Source organism: Scyliorhinus torazame, chromosome 12, assembly GCF_047496885.1.
Source record: "Scyliorhinus torazame isolate Kashiwa2021f chromosome 12, sScyTor2.1, whole genome shotgun sequence".
Taxonomy (NCBI): Eukaryota; Metazoa; Chordata; class Chondrichthyes; order Carcharhiniformes; family Scyliorhinidae; genus Scyliorhinus; species Scyliorhinus torazame.
Window position 1 is genome coordinate 7,195,506 of NC_092718.1, and position 25,636 is coordinate 7,221,141.

Below are 25,636 nucleotides of genomic sequence, written 5' to 3' on the forward strand. Positions count from 1 at the left end.
CTGCGTGCGAAGCAAGTAGTTGAAATGCTGTTTGGTTACCGATACAAATCAAAAACTCATCTGCCATCTTAAACTAAAAGCTCAGACCTCAATTTATGGAAATATTGGATTTATTTATTGCCACTTGTACCGAGGTTTGGATTGGATTTGTTTATTGTTATGTGTACCGAGGTACAGTGAAAAGTATTTTTCTGCGAGCAGCTCAACAGATCATCAAATACATGGGAAGAAAACGGAATAAAGAAAATACATAATAAGGCAACACAAGGTATACAATGTAACTACATAAACACCGGCATCGGGTGAAGCATACAGGGTGTAGTGTTAATGAGGTCAGTCCATAAGAGGGTCATTTAGGAGTCTGGTAACAGCGGGGAAGAAGCTGTTTTTGAGTCTGTTCGTGCGTGTTCTCAGACTTCTGTGTCTCCTGCCCGATGGAAGAAGTTGGAAGAGTGAGTAAGCCGGGTGGGAGGGGTCTTTGATTATGTTGCCCGCTTTCCGAAGGCGTAGGGGAGGTGTAGATAAAGTCGATGGATGTGAGGCAGGTTTGTGTGATGGACTGGGTTCTCTATCTCCCTCCTGTATTCTGACTCCTCGTCGTTCGAGATCCGACCCACTCTGGTCGTGTCGTCAGCAAACTTGTAGATGCAGTTGGAACCAAATTTTGCCACACAGTAGTGTGTGTACAGGGAGTAGAGTAATATTAATAATCGCTTATTGTCACAAGTAGGCTTCAATGACGTTACTGTGAAAAGCCCCTAGTCGCCACATTCCGGTGCCTGTCCGGGGAGGCCGGTACGGGAATTGAACCTGCGCTGTTGGTCTTGTTTTGCATTACAAGCCAGCTGTCTTAGCCCACTGTGCTAAACCAAAGTACAGAGCCTTGTGGGGCGCCAGTATTGAGGACTATCGTGGAGGAGGTGTTGTTATTTAGAACAGTTTTGATTCGTTGAGAAAAAAATCCACACCCAACACCCCAGGCAGACTCCACAACCACACACACATGTACATAAACACTGCTCTCATACTGCACACGAGTACACCACACACCCCCAACACCCCCCCCCCCCAACACACACACCCCGCACCCCTCCCAAATACAGGTACACAGACACATGCACACCCCTCCCCGACGCATGTAGTTTCACTCAAAAACATCCCTCTCGTATACAACAGCAGATCCTCACCCCCACACACACAACTGCACGCCCCCATGCACATAACTGGCCCACATGCAAGCACCCCCCCCCCAGGTGCATGGAAGCCCCACGCCCATTCTGACATGGAACTATATCGCTGTTCCTTCACTGTCACTATCTCAAAATCCAAGAACTCCCTCCTGAACAGCACACTGTGGGTGTGCCTACACATGCACTGCATGTTCAAGAAGGCAGCTCACCACCACCTTTTCGAGGGCAATTAAGGATGGATAATAAGTTCCGTCCTAGCCAGTGATGCCCATGTTCCATGACTGAATATATAAAGGCACATTTGGCTCTCCTTTTTGCATTGTTGCTAGACAGCAATGGAGCTAATTGAGAAGCGAACATACACAAAGTGGAGAGCATGCCAAGTCTTTCCACCCATGCACTGTGACCAGAACATCCACCTGTGTATACACCGATAGTGTATTCCTAATAACAGCCAAACTGCTGGGGAGACAGCAGGTCAGGCAGCATTTGTTGAAATAGATTTCAGAGTAATGAATTCTGACGATAATTGCTCAACCTGAACCATTGGCCCGACATCATTCACTCCCTGAATGCTGCCAGCCCTATTGAGGGCTTCTGCCATTGTAGGTTTGCAGCTTTTGCACTTTTTAATTCCGTATTACAGCATGTGTTTATAATTTTGGTGATTAAATGTTATTGTATTGTTTCAGTGAAGACATGCCCGATCACTATTATTGATTGGTACACTGATCTTGCAACACTATTTGCTTTTATTCGCCTTATCTGAGTAACAGCAGAGTTCACTGTTATCTGAAATATTTTTTTAAATCGCAACAACCTCCCATGTTGTAAGCTGAATGTAACAATGTGACAGGCTGCAATACATTTAACTGTTTAAAGTAAACTTCACTTTCAAGTGATAAACTTTCCAACAATGTTTGTTTGCCTTTCAGGCGAGAGGTGTGGTTGTGTGTGGCCAACAGTATCTCGCACACCAGTGTTTTTTTTGGAATATTTTTAAATGTATGGTTAGAGGTGTACTGTTATTCCAGAGTTAAACTACTTGCCGCAGAGCACCGATTGCAGGCTTTGTTGTCTCAGTCCGCAGGCACACCACAACCGGTATCGACAAAACCTTTCATTCTTTCGCAAGACATGGGTTAGGATGCAACCCTTGAAGATAAGACCATAAGACATAGGAGCAGAATTGGGACACTCGTCCCATCAAGTCTGCTCTGCCATTAAATCATGGCTGATAATTTTCTCATCCCCATTCTCCTGCCTCTGCGCCCCCCCCCCCAAATAATCCCTGATCCCCTTATTAATAAAGGCACTCGGTGATTTGGCCTCCACAGCCTTCTGTGGCAAGAGTTCCACAGATTCACCACCCTCTGGCTGAAGAAATTCCTCCTCATCTCTGTTTTAAAGGATTGTCCCTTTAGTCTGAGATTGTGTCCTCGGATTCTAGTTTTTCCTACACATGGAAACATCCTCTCCACGTTCCTGTAAGTTTCAATAAGAGCCCCCCCCTCAATAAGATCCCCCCCCCCCCCCCTTATCCTTCTAAACTCCAACGAGTACAGACCCAGAGTCCTCAACCATTCCTCATACGACAAGCTCTTCATTCCAGGGATCATTCTTGTGAACCTCCTCTGGACCCTTTCCAAGGCCAGCACATCCTTCCTTAGATACAGGGCCCAAAACTGCTCACAATACTCCAAATGGGGTCTGACTAGAGCCTTATATGGCCTCAGTAGTACATCCTTGGTCTTGTATTCTAGCCCTCTCGACATGAATGCGAACATTACATTTGCCTTCCTAACTGCTGACTGTTTCATTTAAAGCAGAAATGCTGTCCCAGTATCAATCCCAGCATACTGCCTCCCCGGATTAAAAATCAACTGCTCCTCAACTTGATTAAACAGGTGCTGCCTGGCAAATTGGCATAGGGAGGCAAGAATAAGGGAAGTTAACATGTGGCTGAAAGAGTGGTGTGGGAATGAGGGGTTCCTTTTCATGGGACACTGGCATCAGTTTTGGGACAGGGGGGACCTATACCGTTGGGATGGTCTCCACCTGAACCGAGCTGGGACCAGTGTTCTGGCGAAAAGAGTAAATAGGGTGGTCAATAGGACTTTAAACTAAAGATTGGGGGGGAAGGGAAAGTCAGGGAACCAAGAGATGAAGTAATCAGCGGGGAGCGTAGCTGCTTAGGAATATAAAAAAACACGAACAGACAAAACTCGAGTGGTTACGATTGTCCCCATCCCACAAAATATGACAGTGTATGGAAAGGCTCAGTAAACCAAGGTCCACCACACTAAGAAAACAAAAAGGGACGGTCATTAGAGAATTAAAGGTGCTATATTTAAATGCGCGCAGTGTACGGAACAAGGTAGATGAGCTTGTGGCCCAGATTGTGACTGGCAGGTATGATGTGGTAGGCATCACAGAGACATGGTTGCAGGGGGTTCAGGACTGACATTTAAACATCCAGGGATTCACAACCTATCGAAAAGACAGAGAGGTGGGCAGAGGGGGTGGGGTTGCCTTGTTAATTAGGAATGAAATTAAATCAATAGCACTAAACGACATAGGGTCAGATGATGTGGAGTCTGTGTGGGTAGAGTTGAGGAACCACAAAGGCAAAAAAACCATAATGGGAGTTATGTACAGGCCTCCTAACAGTGGTCAGGACTGGGGGCACAAAATGCACCACGAAATAGAAAGTGCATGTCAGAAAGGCAAGGTCACAGTGATCATGGGGGACTTCAATATGCAGATGGACTGGATAAATAATGCTGCCAGTGGACCCAAGGAAAGGGAATTCATTGAATGTTTACAGCAGGGCTTTTTGGAACAGCTTATGATGGAGCCCACGAGGGAACAGGCCATTCTGGACTTAGTGTTATGTAATGAGCCAGGCTTGATTAAAGATCTTAAAGTAAGGGAGCACTTAGGAGGCAGTGATCATAATATGGTCGAATTCAATCTCCAATTTGAAAGAAAGAAGGTAGAATCAGATGTAAAGGTGTTACAGTTAAATAAAGGTAACTACAGGGGCATGAGGGAGGAACTGACGAAAATCAACTGGGAGCAGAGCCTAGTGGGAAAGACAGTAGAACAGCAATGGCAGGAGTTTCTGGGAGTAATTGAGGACACAGTACAGAGGTTCATCCCAAAGAAAAGAAAGGTTATCAGAGGGGGGATTAGGCAGCCATGGCTGACAAAGGAAGTTAGGGAATGCATCAAAGCAAAAGAGAAAGCCTATAATGTGGCAAAGAGTAGTGGGAAGTCAGAAGATTGGGAAGGCTACAAAAACAAACAGAGGATAACAAAGAGAGAAATAAGGAAAGAGAGGATCAAATTTGAAGGTAGGCTAGCCAGTAACATTAGGAATGATAGTAACAGTTTCTTTAAATACATTAAAAACAAACGGGAGGCAAAAGTTGACATTGGGCCGCTCCAAAATGACGCTGGTAATTTTGTGATGGGAGACAAGGAAATAGCTGAGGAACTGAATAGGTACTTTGCGTCAGTCTTCACAGTAGAAGACATGAGTAATATCCCAACAATTCCGGAGAGTCGGGGGGCAGAGTTGAATATGGTAGTCATCACAAAGGAGAAAGTGCTAGAGAAACTAAGAGGTCTAAAAATTGATAAATCCCCGGGCCCAGATGGGCTACATCCTAGAGTTCTAAAAGAGATAGCTGAAGAAATAGTGGAGGCGTTAGTTATGATCTTTCAAAAGTCACTGGAGTCAGGGAAACTCCCAGAGGATTGGAAAATCGCTGTTGTAACCCCCCTGTTCAAGAAGGGAACAAGGAAAAAGATGGAAAATTATAGGCCAATTAGCCTAACCTCGGTTGTTGGCAAGATTCTAGAATCCATTGTTAAGGATTTCTAAATTCTTGGAAGTGCAGGGTCGGATTAGGACAAGTCAGCGTGGATTTAGTAAGGGGAGGTCGTGCCTGACAAACCTGTTAGAGTTCTTTGAAGAGATAACAAATAGGTTAGATCAAGAAGAGCCAATGGATGTTATCTATCTTGACTTCCAAAAGGCCTTTGATAAGGTGCCTCATGGGAGACTGCTGAGTAAAATAAGGAGAGTGGTCCAAGAAATGGCTGATGAAATTCAACGTGGGCAAGTGCGAGGTCTTGCACTTGGAAAAAAGAATAGAGGCATGGACTATTTTCTAAACGGTGACAAAATTCATAATGCTGAAGTGCAAAGGGACTTGGGAGTCCTAGTCCAGGATTCTCTAAATGTAAACTTGCAGGTTGAGTCCGTAATTAAGAAAGCAAATGCAGTGTTGTCATTTATCTCAAGAGGCTTGGAATATAAAAGCAGGGATGTACTTCTGAAGCTTTATAAAGCATTAGTTAGGCCCCATTTAGAATACTGTGAGCAATCTTGGGCCCCACACCTCAGGAAGGACATACTGGCACTGGAGCGGGTCCAGCAGAGATTCACACGAATGATCCCAGGAATGGTAGGCCTAACATACGATGAACGTCTGAGGATCCTGGGATTATATTCATTGGAGTTTAGGAGGTTGAGGGGAGATCTAATAGAAACTTACAAGATAATGAATGGCTTAGAAAGGGTCGATGTAGGGAAGTTGTTTCCATTAGCAGGGGAGACTAGGACCCGGGGGCACAGCCTTAGAATAAAAGGGAGTCACTTTAGAACAGAGATGAGGAGAAATTTCTTCAGCCAGAGAGTGGTGGGTCTGTGGAATTCATTGCCACAGAGGGCGGTGGAGGCCGGGACGTTGAGTGTCTTTAAGACAGAAGTTGATAAATTCTTGATTTCTCAAGGAATTAAGGGCTATGGAGAGAGAGCGGGTAAATGGAGCTGAAATCAGCCATGATTGAATGGTGGAGTGGACTCGATGGGCCGAATGGCCTTGCTTCCACTCCTATGTCTTATGGTCTTAATCCCGCACTAGAGAGCAGAAATGAGATGGAACATACTTCGAGATGCCATCTACAAAACCACACACCCAATAGATCAAAAGCGTGAGCAGAAAATTGCTGACTGCTTCGAGGCTAACATCACTGTGGTGAAACCTGACACTGAAGCCAAGCAGTGCACTATTTAACGAGAGAGACCTGATAAAAATTTGAATGGGCTAAGAGCCATGTGACGTAATGTTCCAGCTTGGCCAGAATACTGAATCCTATGGACACACAGGAAGAGGTCTGTGATGAATGTTGGAATTTCATTATTTGTATTTGGTGCAGTAAGGGTTAAAAGCCTGAGTTGGTGTGTGTGATTGCTGTAATCATGTTTTTTAGAATCCTGGTTTGAAAGACAGCTCGGTTCTTTGGAGCCAGAAGTGCAATTAAAACATCATAAAAGTTTGGGCTAATGGACTTTTAATTTATAGTAAAGAGAGTTCCCTGCGGAGCAGTTAATTAGAGACATTGTTTTCAGCTTAGTGAGATGATGTAGTTAATGGGAGGAACCAAGGTTGGATGCAGTCGGTTTAAGGTTTTCAGAGTTTTACTTTCTTTGGCTGGAGGGTGAGCTGAGAAGGTTTCTGAAGAATTACTGTCAGAGATTCTGCATTATTCTGACAGGGTGTCAGGTCTCTTTAAAGCAGATCTCTCTTTCTGAAAGTGGAGTATCCAAGAAATCCCTATCCAGCAAGTATTCCTGAGTGCTAACTGTATTTAAAAGTGGATTGAGAGCTGAGATGGTTTTGTTGTTTGAGTGGGAGTAAAGATAGCAGTTAAGGGTTATTGTGTCACTGTATTGATCAGCATTGTTTAAGGGGTAATTGTAAGCTATTTTCTTGTGTGATGTTGGAGAGATTTTAGTCCTGTGTTAGTAATAAAGTTTGTTTTAATTTACTATATCCCTATTCTGTGTGAAATCACTCCTGGAGCGAAGTATCCTTTCCTCACAGTCTCACAAAACTAAAATAAAATATTGGGGTTTCTGTTCCATATCCTAGCCACTGTTGGGATCTGGTCTGGGATCATAATAGATCTAAAAGGCAGCAGGTCCATTAACAAAGAAAATGACTTCTTTGAAAACAAAGGCAGGAGAGATTCCACCGACTGCAATGAACAGTTAGAGAGAATGTGGGATGTTACCTTGAGTTATATTCTAGGGAGAGCACGCACCAAGACAGGCACATCTGTACACCAAGCCCACAGTGGAGGAGCTTAGCAAAGCTATTGTCTCGCTTTCTATGTGCAAAGTTCAGTTGCTGATGCTATGCAGCTTTTGTCAAATGTTTGGAAACTGTCCCTCCAGCAGCATCTGCATGAACATTTGCCTGCTGGGGGGTAGGGTTAATGCCCCAGGATAGGGGCGATGCAAAGATTGTGATTCTGTACAAGAATAAGGGTGACCACGGCAATTACAACAACCATCGAGGTATCTCCCTGTTGAGAATCCTGGGAAATGCGCATTATCCTCGTCGGACTACAGATCCTGGCTGAACACATCTGCCTGAATCCCAGTGTGGTTTCAGAACTGGAATGTCGACAAATGACGTCTTCTCAGTCAAGCATGCTGCGAACAAAAGAGATCCCTAAACATTGCCTTCATCAATCTCACCAAGGTTCAACCACCTGATCTGCTTAGGTTTCCAGAGAAAAGTGGCCGTCCACCGAAGCTGTTCAATGTGGTTCCATGATAACATGGTGAGCAAGGCCAGCGTGACAGGGCAATAGGCTCCCTTGAAATCCACGGCGCAGTGAAACAGGGTTGTGTTTTGACACCAAGACTCTTTGACACATTCTGCACTTGGCTGCTGTCATGTGCATTTAGACCATCAACAGAGGGTGTTTACTCACCTGCCAGAACTGACAGAAAGCTGCCCAACCTATTCGCCTGAGGTCCAAGACAAATTTGTGCCAAATTCTCATCAGGGAATTGCTCAATGTTGGCAATGCTGCACTAACATTCCTTACCAAGAAACATGTTCAAACGGAGAGCCCTCTCCCGCCTGCATAGTGTTTGAATTGAATGTCAGCATCTGGAAGAATGTTTCATGGTCTAGGATGTTGTCAAAACTGCCATCTACCAGCATTGGCATTGAAACACTGAAGGTTGTTGATGGCTTCACATATCCAGGCTCCACAATCACCAGCAATCTTGCTGAAAACAACACTCATTGCTAAGTCAAAAACATCTCTGCTGCTTGCTCATGTTCATTGGACGGAGGCCAGCCCGATATGTCCAAAGACCGTCTGAATAATGAACTGGTACATGATTTCCTGGGTGTCCATGCCTTCATTGCAAAGACCCCTGCAAATGAAATATGAAGATCTGGACATTGACAACTGGGAGACGGTCAGTGATGGCTGTGGCCTCTGGACGTTGACTGTTTGGAAGGGCATTGGGAGAGATGGGCAGAAATGGAAACCTCAGTTGACTGAGAAGAAGGCCCAGAGAAAGCGTAGGCTAGTGAATCCTGCACCTTCCAAGTCCATTGTCTTCCTCTGCAAAAAATATGACTGAGAGACTGCCGGAGAGACTGCCATGCCAGATTGAGGCTCCGGAATCACACCAAGCAGTTTAATGGTTCTAACAGAGTTGACCACCACGGTGCAAATCATCATCTTGTGGGATAGAAGGCTGTCACATTTAAAATATTGAATACTATGTCTGAACATAGAAAATAGGAGCTGGAGGAGGCCATTCGGCCCTTTGAGCCTACTCCGCCATTCATTATGATCATGGCTGATATGCCAATCCGTAACCTGTTATTGCTTTCCCCCCATATCCTTTCATCCTTTTAGCCCCATGCTAAATCTAACCCCTTCTTGAAAACATACAAAGTTTGGTCTCAATTGCTTTCTGTGGTCGCGAATTCTACAGGCTCATCACCTTTGGGTGAAGAAATCTCTCCTCATCTCTGTCCTAAATGGTTCATCCCACGGCAGAATGGATTATTATTTAAACGGTAAGATGTTAAAACATGCTGCTGTGCAGAGGGACCTGGGTGTGCTGGTGCACGAGTCGCAAAATGTTGGTGTGCAGGTGCAACAGGTGATTAAGAAGGCTAATCGAGTTTTGTCTTTCATTGCTAGAGGGATGGAGTTCAAGACTAGGGAGGTTATGCTGCAATTGTATAAGGTGTTGGTGAGGCCACATCTGGAGTATTGTGTTCAGTTTTGGTTTCCTTACCTGAGAAAGGACATATTGGCACTGGAGGGAGTGCAGAGGAGATTCACTAGGTTGATCCCAGAGTTGAGGGGATTAGATTATGACGAGAGGTTGAGTCGACTGGGACTTTAGAAATTTGGAGTTTAGAAGGATGCGGGGGGATCTTATTGAAACATATAAAATTATGAAGGGAATAGATGGGATAGATGCGGGCAGGTTGTTTCCACTGGTCGGGGAAAGCAGAACTAGGGGGCATAGCCTCAAAATAAGGGGAAGTAGATTTAGGACGGAGTGTAGGAGGAACTTCTTCACCCAAAGGGTTGTGAATCTCTGGAATTCCTTGCCCTGTGAAGCAGTTGAGGCTCCTTTAAACGTTTTTAAGAAAAAGATAGATACCTTTCTAAAGAATCAAGGGATTCGGGGATATGGTGTGCGGGCCGGAGAGTGGAGCTGAGCCCACAATGATCAGCCATGATCTCGTTGAATGGCGGAGCAGGCTCGAGGGGCCAGATGGCCTACTCCTGTTCCTAGTTCGCCTGTTCTTCTCCTGCCCTCTCGCCTGTATCATGCACATCTCTCTTTTCCCCATGTTCAATTTATACCACGAAAAATTACCAAATTCCCCTAGGATCCGCATAACTTCCCCCATCCCCTCCAACGGGTCTCAAATATACACGACCAGGCCATCTGCGTAAAGTGAGACACGATGCTCCCCCCCCCCCCCCCCCCCCCCCCCCACCACCGAACCAGCTCTTTCCGTTTCCTAGAGGTTCTTAACGCCATGACCAATGGCTCTATGGCCAGAGCAAACAGTAGCGGGGAGAGGGGACACCCTTGTCTCGTCCCTCGGTGTAGTTGAAATACCCCCGACCTCAACCGGTTCATACGCACGTTCGCTACTGGTGCTTGATAGAGCAACTGTACCCAGTTAATGAAGCCCTCACCAAACCCAAACCGTCCCAACACCACCCACAGGTAATCCCACTCCACCCGATCAAACGTCTTCTCCGCATCCATCACGACCACCACTTCCATCTCCTCTCCTTCTGAGGGCATCATAATAACATTTAAAGCCTTCGAACATTGGCCGTGAGGTGCCTGCCCTTTACAAATCCTGTCTGGTCTTCCCCTATCACCCCAGGGACACAATCCTCTATCCTTGTGGCCAGTATCTTAGCCAGCAGTTTGGCATCCACATTCAGTCGAGAAATCGGCCTGTATGACCCGCATTGCTCTGGATCCTTCTCCCTTCGAGGCCTGTGACATGGTTGTGGCAGGACTCCCTTCTCTCTTGCTTCATTAAATGTCCTCACCAGCAGTGGGCTCAATATCTCCAAAAACTTCTTATCGTATTCCACCGGGTAGCCATCTGGTCCCGGGGCCTTGCCCGACTGCATGCCCCCCAACCCCTCCATTATTTCCTCAATTTCAATTGGGACTCCCAGCCCTTCCACCAGATCCTCATCCACCCTCCGGAATCTCAATTGACCCAAAAACTGCCTCATCCCCTCAATCCCAGCCGGGGGTTCCGACTCATATCATTTGCTGTAAAAGTCCTTAAACACCTCACTCACCCCCACTGGGTCCAGGACCGTATTCCCACCTCTACTCTTAATCTCCCAATCTCCCTGGCCGCCTCTCTTTTTCTGAGCTGGTGCGCTAATATTCTGCTTGCCTTTCCCCATACTCCTAGATCACCCCTCTTGCCTTCCTTCGCTGTTCCACCGCCATCCCTGTAGTCAACAGCCCAAACTCCACCTGTAACCTCCGCTGCTCCCACAGTAGCCCCGTGTCCGGGGCCTCCCGGGTATCTCCCGTCCACCTGGAGTATCTCCTCAACTAACCTATCACTCTCAGCCCATTCCACCTTTTCTCTGTGGGCCCGTATCGAGATTAATTCCCCTTGACCACTGCCTTCAAAGCTTCCCAGACCGTTGCTTCAGAGACCTCCCCCCGTATCATTTGTTTCCAGGTAGTTCTGGATGGACTTGTTCACCCGCCCACAGACCGCCTCGTCTGCTAGCAACCCCTTATCCAGTCTTCACAGCAGGCGTTGCCCTCTCTCCACACTAACCAGTAGATCCATCCAGTGCGGGGCATGATCCGACACTGCGATTGCCGAGTACTCAGTATCCACCACCCTCTGTATTAGAGCCCTGCTCAGAACAAAAATGTCGATCCGAGAGTTTACCTTGTGGACGTGGGAGAAAAAAGAAAACTCCTTCGCCCGTGGCCGTGTAAACCTCCATGGGACTACTCCCCCCACCTGTTCCATAAACCCCTTCAATTCCTTTGCCGCAGCCAGCCTCCTCCCTGTCCTGGATTTTTGACTGGTCCAATTCCGGATCAATGACTGTGTTGAAGTCTCCTCCCATGATCAGGTTATGTGATTCTAAGTCTGGGATCTTACCTAACACCTGCCTCATAAATTCCATATAGTCACAATTCGGAGCATATATGTTCACGAGTACCACCCGCACCCCCTCCAGCTTCCCATTCACCATTATGTACCTGCCCCCGTGTCTGACACGATTCTCCCTACCTCGAATGCCACCCGTTTATTAATCAACATCGCTATCCCCCCTGGTCTTTTGAGTCCAGCCCTGAGTGGAATACTTGGCCAACCCACCCCTTTCTTAATCTAGTCTGGTCTGTAACCTTTAGGTGTGTCTCTTGTAACATTGCCACGTCCGCCTTCAGCCCCCTCAAATGCTGTTTCGCACAGGGCTAAATCGCTGGCTTTGAAAGCAGACCAAGGCAGTAACTTCATTTGAAGCCTACTTGTGACAATAAGCGATTTTCAATTTTCATTTCATGCACAAACTCCCTCCCCCCTGGTAACAGCATCAGAAATACAACCCCCCCATATCAAGCTCAAGCTTATCACCTGCTCGCCCCCCACTGTGCTTCCGTGAGTCAGCTGACCTGATAGCTCCCACCCATGGCACCAAACAGGCTGTCTTCCCATTGTTCTCTCACCCCCTCCCCACTTGAACATACATATTCAATGCATCACATTCCCCAATAAACAAACAGCAGAAAAACAACCACAGAAAAAACACCGAACCCCCCCCCCCACCCAGCTCCCAGTAAGACAAAGTTAACTTTAGCCATCGAAACAGCCCCTTATTGCCCATGACACTCCTTATTCCAACCAGCACAATAGTGATTGTCAACAAATCGCCACTACAATACTCTCCCCAAGGACTCCGTGTCTTTAGTTCACATCCAGTCTTTTTTACCCCTCACCTTGAACTTGTAATGGAACAAACCATTACAAGGGGACATAAATTTAAGGTGGAAGATATAGGAGGGATATCAGAGGTAGGTTCTTTACCCAGAGAGTAGTGGGGGCATGGAATGCACTGCCTGTGGAAGTAGTTGAGTCGGAAACATTAGGGACCTTCAAGCAGCTATTGGATAGGTACATGGATTACGGTAAAATGATATAGTGTAGATTTATTTGTTCTTAAGGGCAGCACGGTAGCATTGTGGATAGCACAATGCTTCACAGCTCCAGGGTCCCAATTTCGATTCCGGCTTGGGTTACTGTCTGTGCGGAGTCTGCACGTCCTCCCCGTGTCTGCGTGGGTTTCCTCGGGGTGCTCCGGTTTCCTCCCACAGTCCAAAGATGTGCAGGTTAGGTGAATTGGCCAATGATAAATTGCCCTTGATGTCCAAAATTGCCCTTGGTGTTGGGTGGAGGTGTTGAGTTTGGGTAGGGTGCTCTTTCCAGGAGCCGGTGCAGACTCAAAGGGCCGAATGGCCTCCTTCTGCACTGTAAATTCAATGATAATCTATGATTAATCTAGGACAAAGGTTCGGCACAATATCGTGGGCCGAAGGGCCTGTTCTGTGCTGTATTTTCTATGTTCTATGTTGTGCCTCCTTGTAATTGTCATTTCTGCCCTGGGAAAAAACCTCCAGCTGTTCACCCTATCTATACCCCTCATAGTTGTATAAACCTATCAGATCGCCCCTCAGCCTCTGTCTCTCTAGGGAGAACAATCCCAGTTTATTCAATGATTAAAAAAAGAACTGACCGTGTTATGTGGTTAAAATGGCAGTCAGATGCTTCCTATACATTTGCGCTTGCCTCGGACCTGCTTCTTGCAGGCTGGTGCGGTTCCAGATAATATTTAAAAGTTAGGATCTGAGGGTTGGATCCCCTGCCCTGACCTGCTGAAGGCTATTCTCTCTTCTCTCAGTGCTGCTTTTGACTGCTTGCCAATGCTTAAAGGAACTTTGCAGCAGCAGGAGATAGCATGGCAGGGTGGAAAAATGGAGCTACTGATTTGGAAACCGGCAGTGCTCCAAACCATTCACTGTCACATTGACCAGTAATGATGCACGGTGTGTGGTTGATTAGATAGATGTTCTCAACTCTAATAGTCAGTTTGGTGTAGGAAGTAAGTGATTGTGCAAGAGAGGGTGCAGAGGAGATTCACTGGGATGTTGCCTGGGCTGGAGAATTTTCAGCTATGAAGAGAGACTGGAGAGGTTGGGGCTGTTTTCCTTGGAGCAGAGAAGGCTGAGGGGGGACCTGATTAAAATTGAGGAGCATAGATAGAGTGGGTAGGAAGGAATGTCAATGACCAGGGGGTAAAGGGCAGAAGGTTTAGAAGGGATTTGAGGAAAAGCTTTTTCACTCAGAAGGTGGTTAGAATCTGGAACTCACTGCCTAAAGGCTGGTAGAGGCGGGAATCGTCGCAACATTTACAAAGTAAGTTCAGGGGAGGCGGTGATGTAATGGTATTGTCACTGGACTAGCAATCCAGGGACCCAGGGCATTGCTGTGGGGTCCCGGGTTCGAATCCAACTAGGGCAGATGGTGAATTTTCAATTCAATAAAAATCTGGATTTAAAAGTCTAATGATGACCATGAAACCATTATCGATTGTCGTAAAAACCCATCTAGTTCACTAATGCCCTTTAGGGAAGGAAATCTGCTGTCCTTACCCGGTCTGTCTACGTGTGACTCCAGACCCACAGCAATGCGGCCGACTCTTGGCTGGTCCCCACTGAAATGGCCGAGCAAGCCACTCAGTTCAAGGGCAATTAGGGATGGGCAACAAATGCCGACCCAGCCCAGCGACGCCCACATCTCAAGAACAAATTTTTTTAAAAAATTGAGACACTGTAGTAGACACTACTGACCAAGTGCTGGAAAATGGGATTTGAGTAGTTAAGTGCTTGATGGCAGCACAGGCACGCTGGGCCAAAGGGCCTCTTTCCATGTTGTAAAACACTTATTTTACTTTATATTTTTTTAAAACGCATTTTATTCAAACTTGTATCAAAGTAGGTTACAGCAAATAAACACCCCGGGAAACATTCTTCCCAACAATCAACTATACAGTTCGTACAGATTTTTCTCCTTTTTCACCCGCCCCCCTCCTGTGACGAACAGCTCCTCAAACACGGTCACAAACATCCCCCACCCTTTTTCAAACTCCCCTGCTGAGTCCCTTAACTCATACTTTATCTTCTCTAACTGCAGGAAGTCGTACAGGTCACCCAACCAAGCTGCTACCCCCTGTGACGATGCCGACCGCCACTCCAGCAAAATTCGTCGCCATGCAATCAGAGAGGCGAGGGCCAAGACATCGGCCTTCCTCCTCTCCATGAGCTCCGGCTTTCTCAAAGCCCAAATATCGCCACCAAAGGGTCCGGGTCCACTCCCTCCTCCACTAGTTGTAAAACTCTTATAACTGTGAGTATGCAGGAAAGATTAGTGATGACTGACCTATTGTCTTAATGATTCTGTAGGAATTGGACTCATTCTTCTACGGCGATGGTTTTCTGGTGGGGTTTGTAAGAGTAAAGCGCGACTGGATGGAAAAACGGTGATCATCACTGGTGCTAATACTGGAATTGGAAAGGAAACGGCCAAGAACCTTGCTCAGAGAGGTAATCCTGCCCTTAACTGCAGTATTTTGCTTTGTGTCTGACTATTTGTCTTTTTATACATGCCAACATGCACGGCAACTAATATTTGACGGCCTGAGAGTGAAAGTACATTTCTGGTTAATGGTGAACCACTTCGAATTTTGCAGTCATTAAGCCTGCATGCCCTGTTACTGCATTGTTCCTTTAGGAAATGAAAAGCACTCCAGAAAGTGCTGTACCACTGATTAAGTAAGTTTTGTCACTATTGTAATGTCCGAAGAGCCTGCTGGAATGTATGCTCGCTGACTGATCTCTGGGTTCCCAATTCTGGGATGACTTTGCTTGTATTAAATACTTGAAGAGAAAAATGTATCTTGTGCTATTTTGCTGTAAGTGGTGGTTTAATTATATGAGAAAGGCTAGCATTCTTTCTCGCTTTGTGTTTCCAGGGGCTCGTGTGATATTAGCTTGCCGGGATTTGGAAAAAGCCAGCAAGGCAGCAGATGAGATCAGGAAAGACAGTGGGAATGGAAATGTCCTGGTGCAGAAACTGGATCTGGCTTCACTTCAGTCTGTGCGTTCATTCGTTGACAGAATTACAGAAACTGAAACGCACCTGGACATTCTCATCAACAATGCTGGTAAGAAGCAAATGAAAGATGCAAAACAATTTTGTCCATTTGAAACCTTTTTGCATCTTCGGGGCTTTTGAAATTCTTTTGGCTGCCGTGGTTGTCTTACACAATTGCCTGGATTTCGTGGTCAGGGGTGAACTGGTCGCACCGGCTGCGGACTGGAAGAAAACTGTCCACAAAGATCTCGCGATCCCTGCGGTGTGGATTGCCCGCCTGATATTTGTTTAAATTTGACACCAGGTCAAGTGATCTCCAGCCATCCAGTTGCAATGATGGCATCCAATCAAGTATTGTCAAAAACCGCAATCCTAAGCTTTTAATTTAAGTTTTACAAAGAGCAAAATAAGTGATTGTGAGATACACATGAAGCTAGAATTTAAAAAAAATAATAATTTACGGGATGTGGGCGTCGCTGGTTAGGCCATTATTTATTGCCCATCCCTAGTTGCCCACCTGAAGGTGGTAGTGAGCTGCCTTCTTGAACTGCTGCAGTCCCTGAGGTGTAGGTACACCTCCTGTGCTGTTAGGGAGGGAGTTCCAGGATGTTGACCCAGAGACAGTGAAGGAACTGCAATATGTTTCCAAGTCGGGGTGGTGAGTGACTTGGAGGGGAACCTCCAGGTGGAGGGGTTCCTAGGTATCTGGTGCTCTTGTCCTTCTAGATGATAGTGGTCATGGGTTTGGGAGGTGCTGCCTAAGAAACCTTGGTGAGTTACTGCAGTGCATCTTGTAGATGGTACACACGTCAGTGGTGAAGGGAGTGAATGTTTGTGGAAGGGGAGCAATCAAGCGGACTGCTTTGTCCTGGATGGCGTTGAGCTTCTTGAGTGTTGTTGGAACTTCACTCATCCAGGCAAGTGGAGAGTATCCCATTACACTATTGATATGTGCCTTGTAGATGGTGGACAGGCTTTGGGGGGGGAGGGGGTCAGGAGGTGAGTTACCCACTGTAGGATTTTATTTTTATTTGATTTGATCTATTGTCCCATGTACCGAAGTACAGTGAAAAGTATTTTTCTGTGGCCGAGGGAATGTACACAGTACGTACATAGAACATAGAACAATACAGCGCAGTACAGGCCCTTCGGCCCACGATGTTGCACCGAAACAAAAGCCATCTAACCTACACTATGCCATTATCATCCATATGTTTATCCAATAAACTTTTAAATGCCCTCAATGTTGGCGAGTTCACTACTGTAGCAGGTAGGGCATTCCACGGCCTCACTACTCTTTGCGTAAAGAACCTACCTCTGACCTCTGTCCTATATCTATTACCCCTCAGTTTAAAGTTATGTCCCCTCGTGCCAGCCATATCCATCCGCGGGAGAAGGCTCTCACTGTCCACCCTATCCAACCCCCTGATCATTTTGTATGCCTCTATTAAGACTCCCCTTAGCCTTCTTCTCTCCAACGAAAACAACCTCAAGTCCGTCAGCCTTTCCTCATAAGATTTTCCCTCCATACCAGGCAACATCCTGGTAAATCTCCTCTGCACCCGCTCCAAAGCCTCCACGTCCTTCCTATAATGCGGTGACCAGAACTGTACGCAATACTCCAAATGCGGCCGGACCAGAGTTCTGTACAGCTGCAACATGACCTCCCGACTCCGGAACTCAATCCCTCTACCAATAAAGGCCAACACTCCATAGGCCTTCTTCACAACCCTATCAACCTGGGTGGCAACTTTCAGGGATCTATGTACATGGACACCTAGATCCCTCTGCTCAGCCACACTTTCAAGAACTTTACCATTAGCCAAATATTCCGCATTCCTGTTATTCCTTCCAAAGTGAATCACCTCACACTTCTCTACATTAAACTCCATTTGCCACCTCTCAGCCCAGCTCTGCAGCTTATCTATATCCCTCTGTAACCTGCTACATCCTTCCACACTATCGACAACACCACCGACTTTAGTATCATCTGCAAATTTACTCACCCACCCTTCTGTGCCTTCCTCTAGGTCATTGATAAAAATGACAAACAGCAACGGCCCCAGAACAGATCCTTGTGGTACTCCACTTGTGACTGTACTCCATTCTGAACATTTCCCATCAACCACCACCCTCTGTCTTCTTTCAGCTAGCCAATTTCTGATCCACATCTCTAAATCACCCTCAATCCCCAGCCTCCGTATTTTTTGCAATAGCCTACCGTGGGGAACCTTATCAAACGCTTTGCTGAAATCCATATACACCACATCAACTGCTCTACCCTCGTCTACCTGTTCAGTCACCTTCTCAAAGAACTCAATAAGGTTTGTGAGGCATGACCTACCCTTCACAAAGCCATGCTGACTATCCCTGATCATATCATTCCTATCTAGATGATTATAAATCTTGTCCCTTATAATCCCCTCCAAGACTTTACCCACTACAGACGTGAGGCTCACCGGTCTATAGTTGCCGGGGTTGTCTCTGCTCCCCTTTTTGAACAAAGGGACCACATTTGCTGTCCTCCAGTCCTCTGGCACTATTCCTGTAGCCATAGTAGTACATAGTAGACAAAAGAATAATCAACAGAGAATATTGACAAATGGTACATCGACAAACAGTGATTGGTTACAGTGCGAAACAAGGGGCCAAACAAAGCAAATACATGAGCAAGAGCAGCATAGGGCGTCGTGAATAGTGTTCTTACACGGAACAGATCAGTCCGAGGTGGAGTCGTTGAGGAGTCTTGTAGCTGTGGGGAAGAAGCTGTTCCTATGTCTGGATGTGCGGGTCTTCAGACTCCTGTACCTTCTGCCTGATGGAAGGGTCTGGAAGAAGGCAATGCCTGGGTGGGAGGGGTCTCTGATAATGCTGTCTGCCTTCCTGAGGCAGCGGGAGGTGTAGACAGAATCAATGGGAGAGTGGCAAGTTTGTGTGATGCGTTGGGCTGACTTCACCACACTGCAGTTTCTTGCCTTGGGCCGAGCAGTTGCCATACCAGGCTGTGATGCAGCCGGATAGGATGCTCTCTATGGCACATCTGTAGAAGTTTGAGAGTTGATGCAGACATGCCAAATTTCTTTAGTTTCCATCGGAAGTAGGATTCTTAGCCTTTGAACTGCTCTGATTAGTATTAATGTGGCTAGTCCAGTTCAGTTTCTGATCAATGGTAACCCCCAGAATATTGATAGAAGTTGAAATATCATAAACCTTTAAAATATATGTAATTACTTTAAAAATATGATTTTTTAATATCATGGGAAAATTTGGCATTCCACAAATATGACCTTAATCAGCCAGAGAGATTTTTCCAGCATTCATTAATAAATAATAATAATCACTTATTGTCACAAGTAGGCTTCAATGAAGTTACTGTGAAAAGCCCCTAGTCGCCACATTCCGGCGCCTGTTCGGGGAGGCCGGTACGGGAATTGAACCCGCGCTGCTGGCCTTGTTTGACATTACAAGTCAGCTGGTTAGCCCACTGTGCTAAACCAGCTGTGCTAAATTATGAAAATATTCCACCATTTAAACCCCAGTTACACCTCATTAATTGTGAGCGTTCTGCTGTCATTACTACTGAAAAATGTAGGCCATTAGTAACTTGTCCACAACAAGGACTCCCCATGAGAAAAATGACGATCTTAATTTTCATGATGTCGATTGAAGTTTACATTCTAGATGGAACACGAGGACTGCACAACTCTTGTAGTAACACGAGATCTTTTCCATCTGCTTGACAAGGTAAACAAGGCCTCAGTTTAACACCTTACCTGAAGAGTGCAGCAATCGCTCGGTGAAGATTTTACAGCCTTTCTGTACACAGAACCCACAGCTCCAGCTTCCTTTCAATGCAACGTTGACATGGTTTTTTTTTTTTCCTTCCCTGATTTTATTAGAAACAATCTTGAACACATGGGATGTTGCAGTCCAAAGCTGATGTGCATTTTGCTCCAGGTTTCGTGCCCCTTGACTAGTGCTCAGAATGCACCTTCTCATGCGTTCTCGTGTGACTTTTTCCACTTGTGCCCCCAGGTATCATGTGGTGCCCCAAGTGGAAGACTGAGGATGGTTTTGAGATGCAGTTTGGAGTCAATCACCTGGGTCATTTTCTGCTGACCAACCTCCTGCTGGACCTGTTGAAGAAGTCGGCACCTAGCCGGATTGTTACAGTGGCCAGTTTAGCGCACTCTCGCGGTGAGTTTACTGTCGGCTTGTGGTGGCATCGTGCCCAGCTGTAGACCAGGAAAGTTCATGCTATCCCTCCCAACCATTCTTATTTAACTGCTCTTGGAGACAGAAGTCATGTTTCTAGCTGGCATTTTGGATGGTGGGAACTAGGAGGTGGGATGTGAGAAATAGGCTCTTCATCCGTATTCAACAACCCTTGATTAATAGGAACATAGGACATAATGGTGGATTGGATCTGGTTCTGCTGTGATGACCCCTTTGGTTGAACAGCCTGCCTGGGGCAGCACGGCAGCACAGTGGTTAGCGCATTTGCTTCACAGCTTCAGGATCCCAGGTTCGATTCCTGGCTTGGGTCACTGTCTGTGCGGAGTCTGCACGTTCTCCCCGTGTCTGCGTGGGTGCTCCGGTTTCCTTCCACAGTCCAAAGATGTGCGGGTGAGATGGATTGGCCATGTTAAATTACCCTTAGTGTCCAAAAGGTTCGGTGGGGTTACTGGGTTACGGGGATAGGGTGGCGGCGTGGGCTTAAGTAGGGTGCTTTTTTCCAAGGGCCGGTGTAGACTCGATGGGCCAAATGGCCTCCTTCTGCACTGTAAATTCTATGATTCTATGCTGACAATTATTGTTGAACTCTACCATGAATAATGGTACCTCTGGAATTGTAACCCAGCAGAGAGAGCTGAGAAAGCATGATGGTGACTAGCAAGGACAGAGACCTTGCAAATATACGTCAGCGAATACAGTAAACTAGCTGGTTTGATGCTTTGTAAAACTGCGACCTGCTGAGAATCTGAAAAATTTGCACGCTGCTGATGAGCCCTTGAAAAACGCACAAGTTGAAAAGACCACAAGAGTTGCTGCTGTGGAACTTGATAAAGTTTCTGCTAACGTGCATCATTTGAAACTCTTTTGAAGAGAATCCTCTTGGGACATTGTTCTGAGTGAAGTTTATTCTTTCTTCAAGGTTGGATGCAGCCACTTTTGAAGTAAACAGGTTATTTCTGATGTGACTTAATTAGTTTTATTTGGGTTTTGTTGTCACAGCAATTACAGGATTTCCAAGATTTGGGATTAAAATGTGGCAAGAGTTCGAGTGATGGTGAACTTTATTTCGTTTTTTTTTAAATTGCACATACTCGGGGATTACAGTAAGCTTCAGAACACAACAAACCAAAAGCAGGGTTGGAGCCTTGTTCCTTAGGCATCAACGGTAGGGAAATGCTAGAATTTATCATTAGGGATATGGTAACCGGGCACTTTTCCAAGTCAGTTTAAGATTTTCAGAGTCATCACGACCTTATGAAAGAGATCGTGCTCACCCCAGTCCAACACCGGCATCTCCACATTATGAAAGAGAAATCATATTTGACAAATATTAATTTTTTGAAGGTGTAACCGGCAGGGTAAATAAGGGGGAATCAGTGGATGTTGTAATTGTAGATTTTCAAAAGGCTTTCAATAAGGTGCAAAACAAGGGGTTTTACACAACAGCGCGGAGATATGTATGGAAGTTTACTGGATTGGACAAGTGAGGAGAGAGTGCGATGGGCCTGTATTCTCTGGAGCTTGGATGAATAACAGGTTGGTCTCATTGATGTATAAAGTTCTGAAAGGACTTGACCGGGTAGAATCTGAGAGACTATTTCCCCTGACCTGACAATCTGGAACTGGGAGGCATAGCTGACCATTTTGGATTGAGATGAGTAATGTGTTGTCTCGGAGGGTTGTAATTTTGAAACCCTCAACCCTGCACAGCGGTGGATCACGCCTGAGATCACTGGATGTGAAACGGGTACTGGGCCAGGAAAGTGGAGCTGAGGCCAAAGATCAACTCGAATATTATGATTAGTGGGTGACCAGATTTAAGGCCAGTATGACCTACTCGTGCTCCTACATCTTAGGCTAATTGGATCACTTTCTCTTTAAAACTTTCTCTTGATATATTTATCAAATAAACCTTCCCTTGTGCCCTTTTTATAATATTTATTGTCACAAATGGGCTTACATTAACGCTGCAATGAAGTTACTGTGAAAATCCCCTAGTCACCACACTCCGGCGCCTGTTCGGGTACACTGAGGGAGAATTCAGAATGTCCAAGTTACCTAACAGCACGTCTTTCAGGACTTGTGGGAGAAAACCGGAGCACCCGGAGGAAACCCACGCAGACATTGAGAACGTGCAGACTCCGCACAGACAGTGACCCAAGCGGGAATTGAACCTAGGATCCTGGAGCTGTGAAGCAACAGTGCTAACCACTGTGCTACCGTGCTACCCCTTGATACCAACTCCAATTATTTTCCACTATAATCTCTGCTTTCATGCCCTTAGCTTCCAGTAATGAAAAATCTCTCCTCTCTTGTGTCCTTGAGATTAAACTACAACTTTAAGTGAATCCAGTAAATGAACTCTGAAGCCTACTTTAGTGTTTGATTAAAAACCTCCATCCTGTACTGGCAAGGGAGAGAGGGTACAATCCAAAGATGTTAACAAGTAGATTAGGATGTTTCAGTTGTGTGCTGAGTATGTGGTCCCCTTTTCAGGCGGTGAGGGATTTGAGAACCTCCTTTCCAGTGAGACTTGACAGAATTCCTCCAGTCCAACAAGGTGGACTGAGGAACCATTTCAATTAACCTACTTTTTGCTGTAAGCCATGGAAAATATTTTGTCTTTTTTAACTAGGTCGGCGGAAGCAAAGAAGGGGAAACAGTACAAGTGCGGAAATTCCTGAAGCTGCTGGAATTGCCTGTCCTAAATCTGAGATGTGGTCATTATATCAAGGGACAGGGTCATGTGCTATTTATAGTGCTCCCTGGACACTTTTTATTTTAGTGATGGGCTGAGGGATAAATACTTAGTAAAACTCTTGTGCTCTTTTTCAAAATAGCGTTGTGATTTGTGTCCATGAAAGGGCGGACAGGACTTGGTTTAACATCACTTTCAAAAGCTGGCCCCTCGGATAGTGCAGCATTGCTTAAGTATTGGTATTGAGAGTGTCAGCTTGGGCTATGCTCCAAGGTATTAGAGTGGGCTTAAGCGTGCAATCTTTTGCCTTGGGAAAGATTGCTATCACACTAAGGCATGTATACATATGTGAGTTGTCTGAAAATAGTCTGGAGCTTCCTGTAAGATCTTCACCGGTTAATTGTTTCCAAGGACCTGTCCCTAAAATACTTCACAGAATTGTGATGGCACAGAAGGAGTCCATTTGACCCACCGTGTCTGCACTGGCTTTCCAAGTCAGCAATATGACTTTGTACCATTCCCTGCTTTTCTCTGTAACCCTCCACATTGTTCCTATTCAATGTACCATCTAATGCCCTCTCGAATGCCTTCATTGAACCAGCCTCCACCACACTTCCAGGCAGTGCGTTACAGACCTGAACCATTCGCTGTGTGAATAAGTTTTTCTCGCATCACATTTGCTTTTGCATTAGCCAAAGTTAGTTAATTCAGCTGAGACCTGGGATCTCCTTTATCTTCCTGACTTGGAAATTATGTGCGCGATTCAAGCGAAACGAGGCTGGTGAATAGACGGAGAGGCCGAAAACGAGAACCGCACCAGGCACCAAAGAGTTTGCAACCGCCGCACTCCCATCGGTGAAATTATGATCTCACTGTAGTGTGGCGAGAAACCAATCATCACCACTTAAGCTAACAGCACTCGATACGAGTGGAGTGCTGGGAGGTCCCCACAAGATGGAGAAAGCAGCATCTGCTGACCTCATTGTGGTGGAAGAGCAGAAGTTCGTCAGGCGGCTGCTGTTTATATACAATCGTAAAACTGAACGTTCTCAATTCTCACTGGCAGGCAAAGTAATTCGGATGCGAACTTCAATCTAATGAGGTGGACCTTAATGAGTTTGCATGAGATGCTAAAGCTTTTTTACCACCTGCTAAATTAAGAGCCCACTCCTCGCGGAACCGGAAGATTCCGCTGCATGTTAGAGATTGTCAACCTGATTTTCAGATGCGTGAAAACTCTCGCACTCGCGCGCTCTCTCTCTCTCTCTCTCTCTCTCTCTCTTTCTCTCTCACACACACACACTCCCACTAACACTCACATTCATACTCACTCTCACACAAACTCTCACACTCGTACTCAGTTTCACACTCTCTCTCAAACACTCATTCACTCTCTCGCGCACACACACTCGGCGCGATTCTCCGGCCACGCTGCGCTCTCGCTCAAGCTAAACGAGGCCGGTGAATAGCGGGAGAGGCTGAAAACGGGAACCGCACCAGGTGCCAAACAGTCTGCAATGCAACCGGCCTGCTCTCGTAGGCAAAATCGGAATCTCGCCATAGTGTGGCGGGAAACCAATTATCACCACTTAAGCTTGATTTCCATACAGTTAACGGGAGCCACCCCCTATCGTCCAACCTCCCGTGATTTAACGGCCTCCCCAGCAAGTGGTCGCGCTGGTGCCGATTAGTGCTCCTTTTGAAACACGTGAAACTGCTCGCAATATTCCAGGTCCTGTATAACTGCAGTAAGACATCCCTACTTCTGAACTCAAAACCTCTTGCAATGAAGGCGAACGTCACATTTTGCCTTCCCAATTGCTTGCTGCACCTGCCTCTTCATTGACTGGTGTACAGGGAACCCAGATCCCTCTTTATAGCCACACTTCCCAATACATCACCATTTAAATAAAATTCTACCTTTGTGTTTGACATCAAAGTGGGAAACTTCACATTTAGCCACATTATATTGCATCTGCCATGTGTTTGCCCACTCACTCAACTTCCTAAATTACCTTGAAGCCTCCTTGCGTCCTCCTCACAACTTTCAATTCTGCCCAGTTCGATGTCGCCAGCAAACTTGGAAAATGTTACATTTGGTTCCATCATCCAGGTCAATTATACCGTGAAAAGCTGGGGCCCAAGCTCTGATCCCTGCGGTACCCACTAGTCACTGCCTGCCACTCGGAAAAAGACCCATTTATTCCCACTCTCTGTTTCCTGTCTGTTAACCAATTCTCGATCCATGCCAATACATTACCCTCAATCCCTTTTGCGTTAATTTTGCCCTTTCGCCTCTTGTGAGGGATCTTTTCAAAAGCTTTCTGAAAGTCCAAATACACCACATCTACTGGCTCTCCCTTATCAATTCTACTAGATACATCCTGAAAACACTCAGTAGATTTGTTAAGCATGATTTGTCTTTCATAACTCATGCTGGCTTTGTCCAATCCCGCTAATGCTTTCCAAATGTGCTGTTATCACGCCTTTTATAATAGACTCCAGCATCTTCCCCCACACTGATGTTAGGCTAACTGCTCTGTACTTCTCACTTTTTTATCTCCCTCCTGAGGAACTCGGAAACATTTCAAACACCCAGAAGTGTGGTACTCAGTACATTGGAGCTGAGGGTGGGGCAAGTGGCTAGATCCTGATGTATTTCAATCTAGGGTCTAAAAATAAGTCGCTGTTGAGATATTAGTTGATGTATTAGTTTTAACTTTCTGAAACTTCCCTGGATTCTGGGAAGATTCCATTAGATTGGGCGATGGCAAATGCAACCTCATAATTCAAAAGGGAAGGGGACGGAAAGCAGGAAAAGGCCAATTAGCCTAATATCTGTCATGGGGAAAATATTAGAAGCTATTATTAAAGAAGCTATAGCAGAGCACGTAGATAAGTTAAAGGTAATCAGGCAGAGTCAGCATGGTTTTGTGAAAGGG

The 25,636-nt window shown here is 45.9% G+C and overlaps 1 protein-coding gene across 1 annotated transcript in view; it reads left to right on the forward strand.

The window, feature by feature from the left end:
* LOC140387373 (retinol dehydrogenase 12-like) overlaps positions 1 to 25,636 on the forward strand; it is a 61,238-nt gene that overhangs the window by 14,642 nt on the left and 20,960 nt on the right. The window contains exons 2-4 of the mRNA XM_072470376.1: positions 15,070 to 15,210; positions 15,639 to 15,830; positions 19,796 to 19,957. Coding sequence (XP_072326477.1) covers positions 15,070 to 15,210; positions 15,639 to 15,830; positions 19,796 to 19,957 — 495 coding nt within the window. The remainder of the gene's footprint in view (positions 1 to 15,069; positions 15,211 to 15,638; positions 15,831 to 19,795; positions 19,958 to 25,636) is intronic.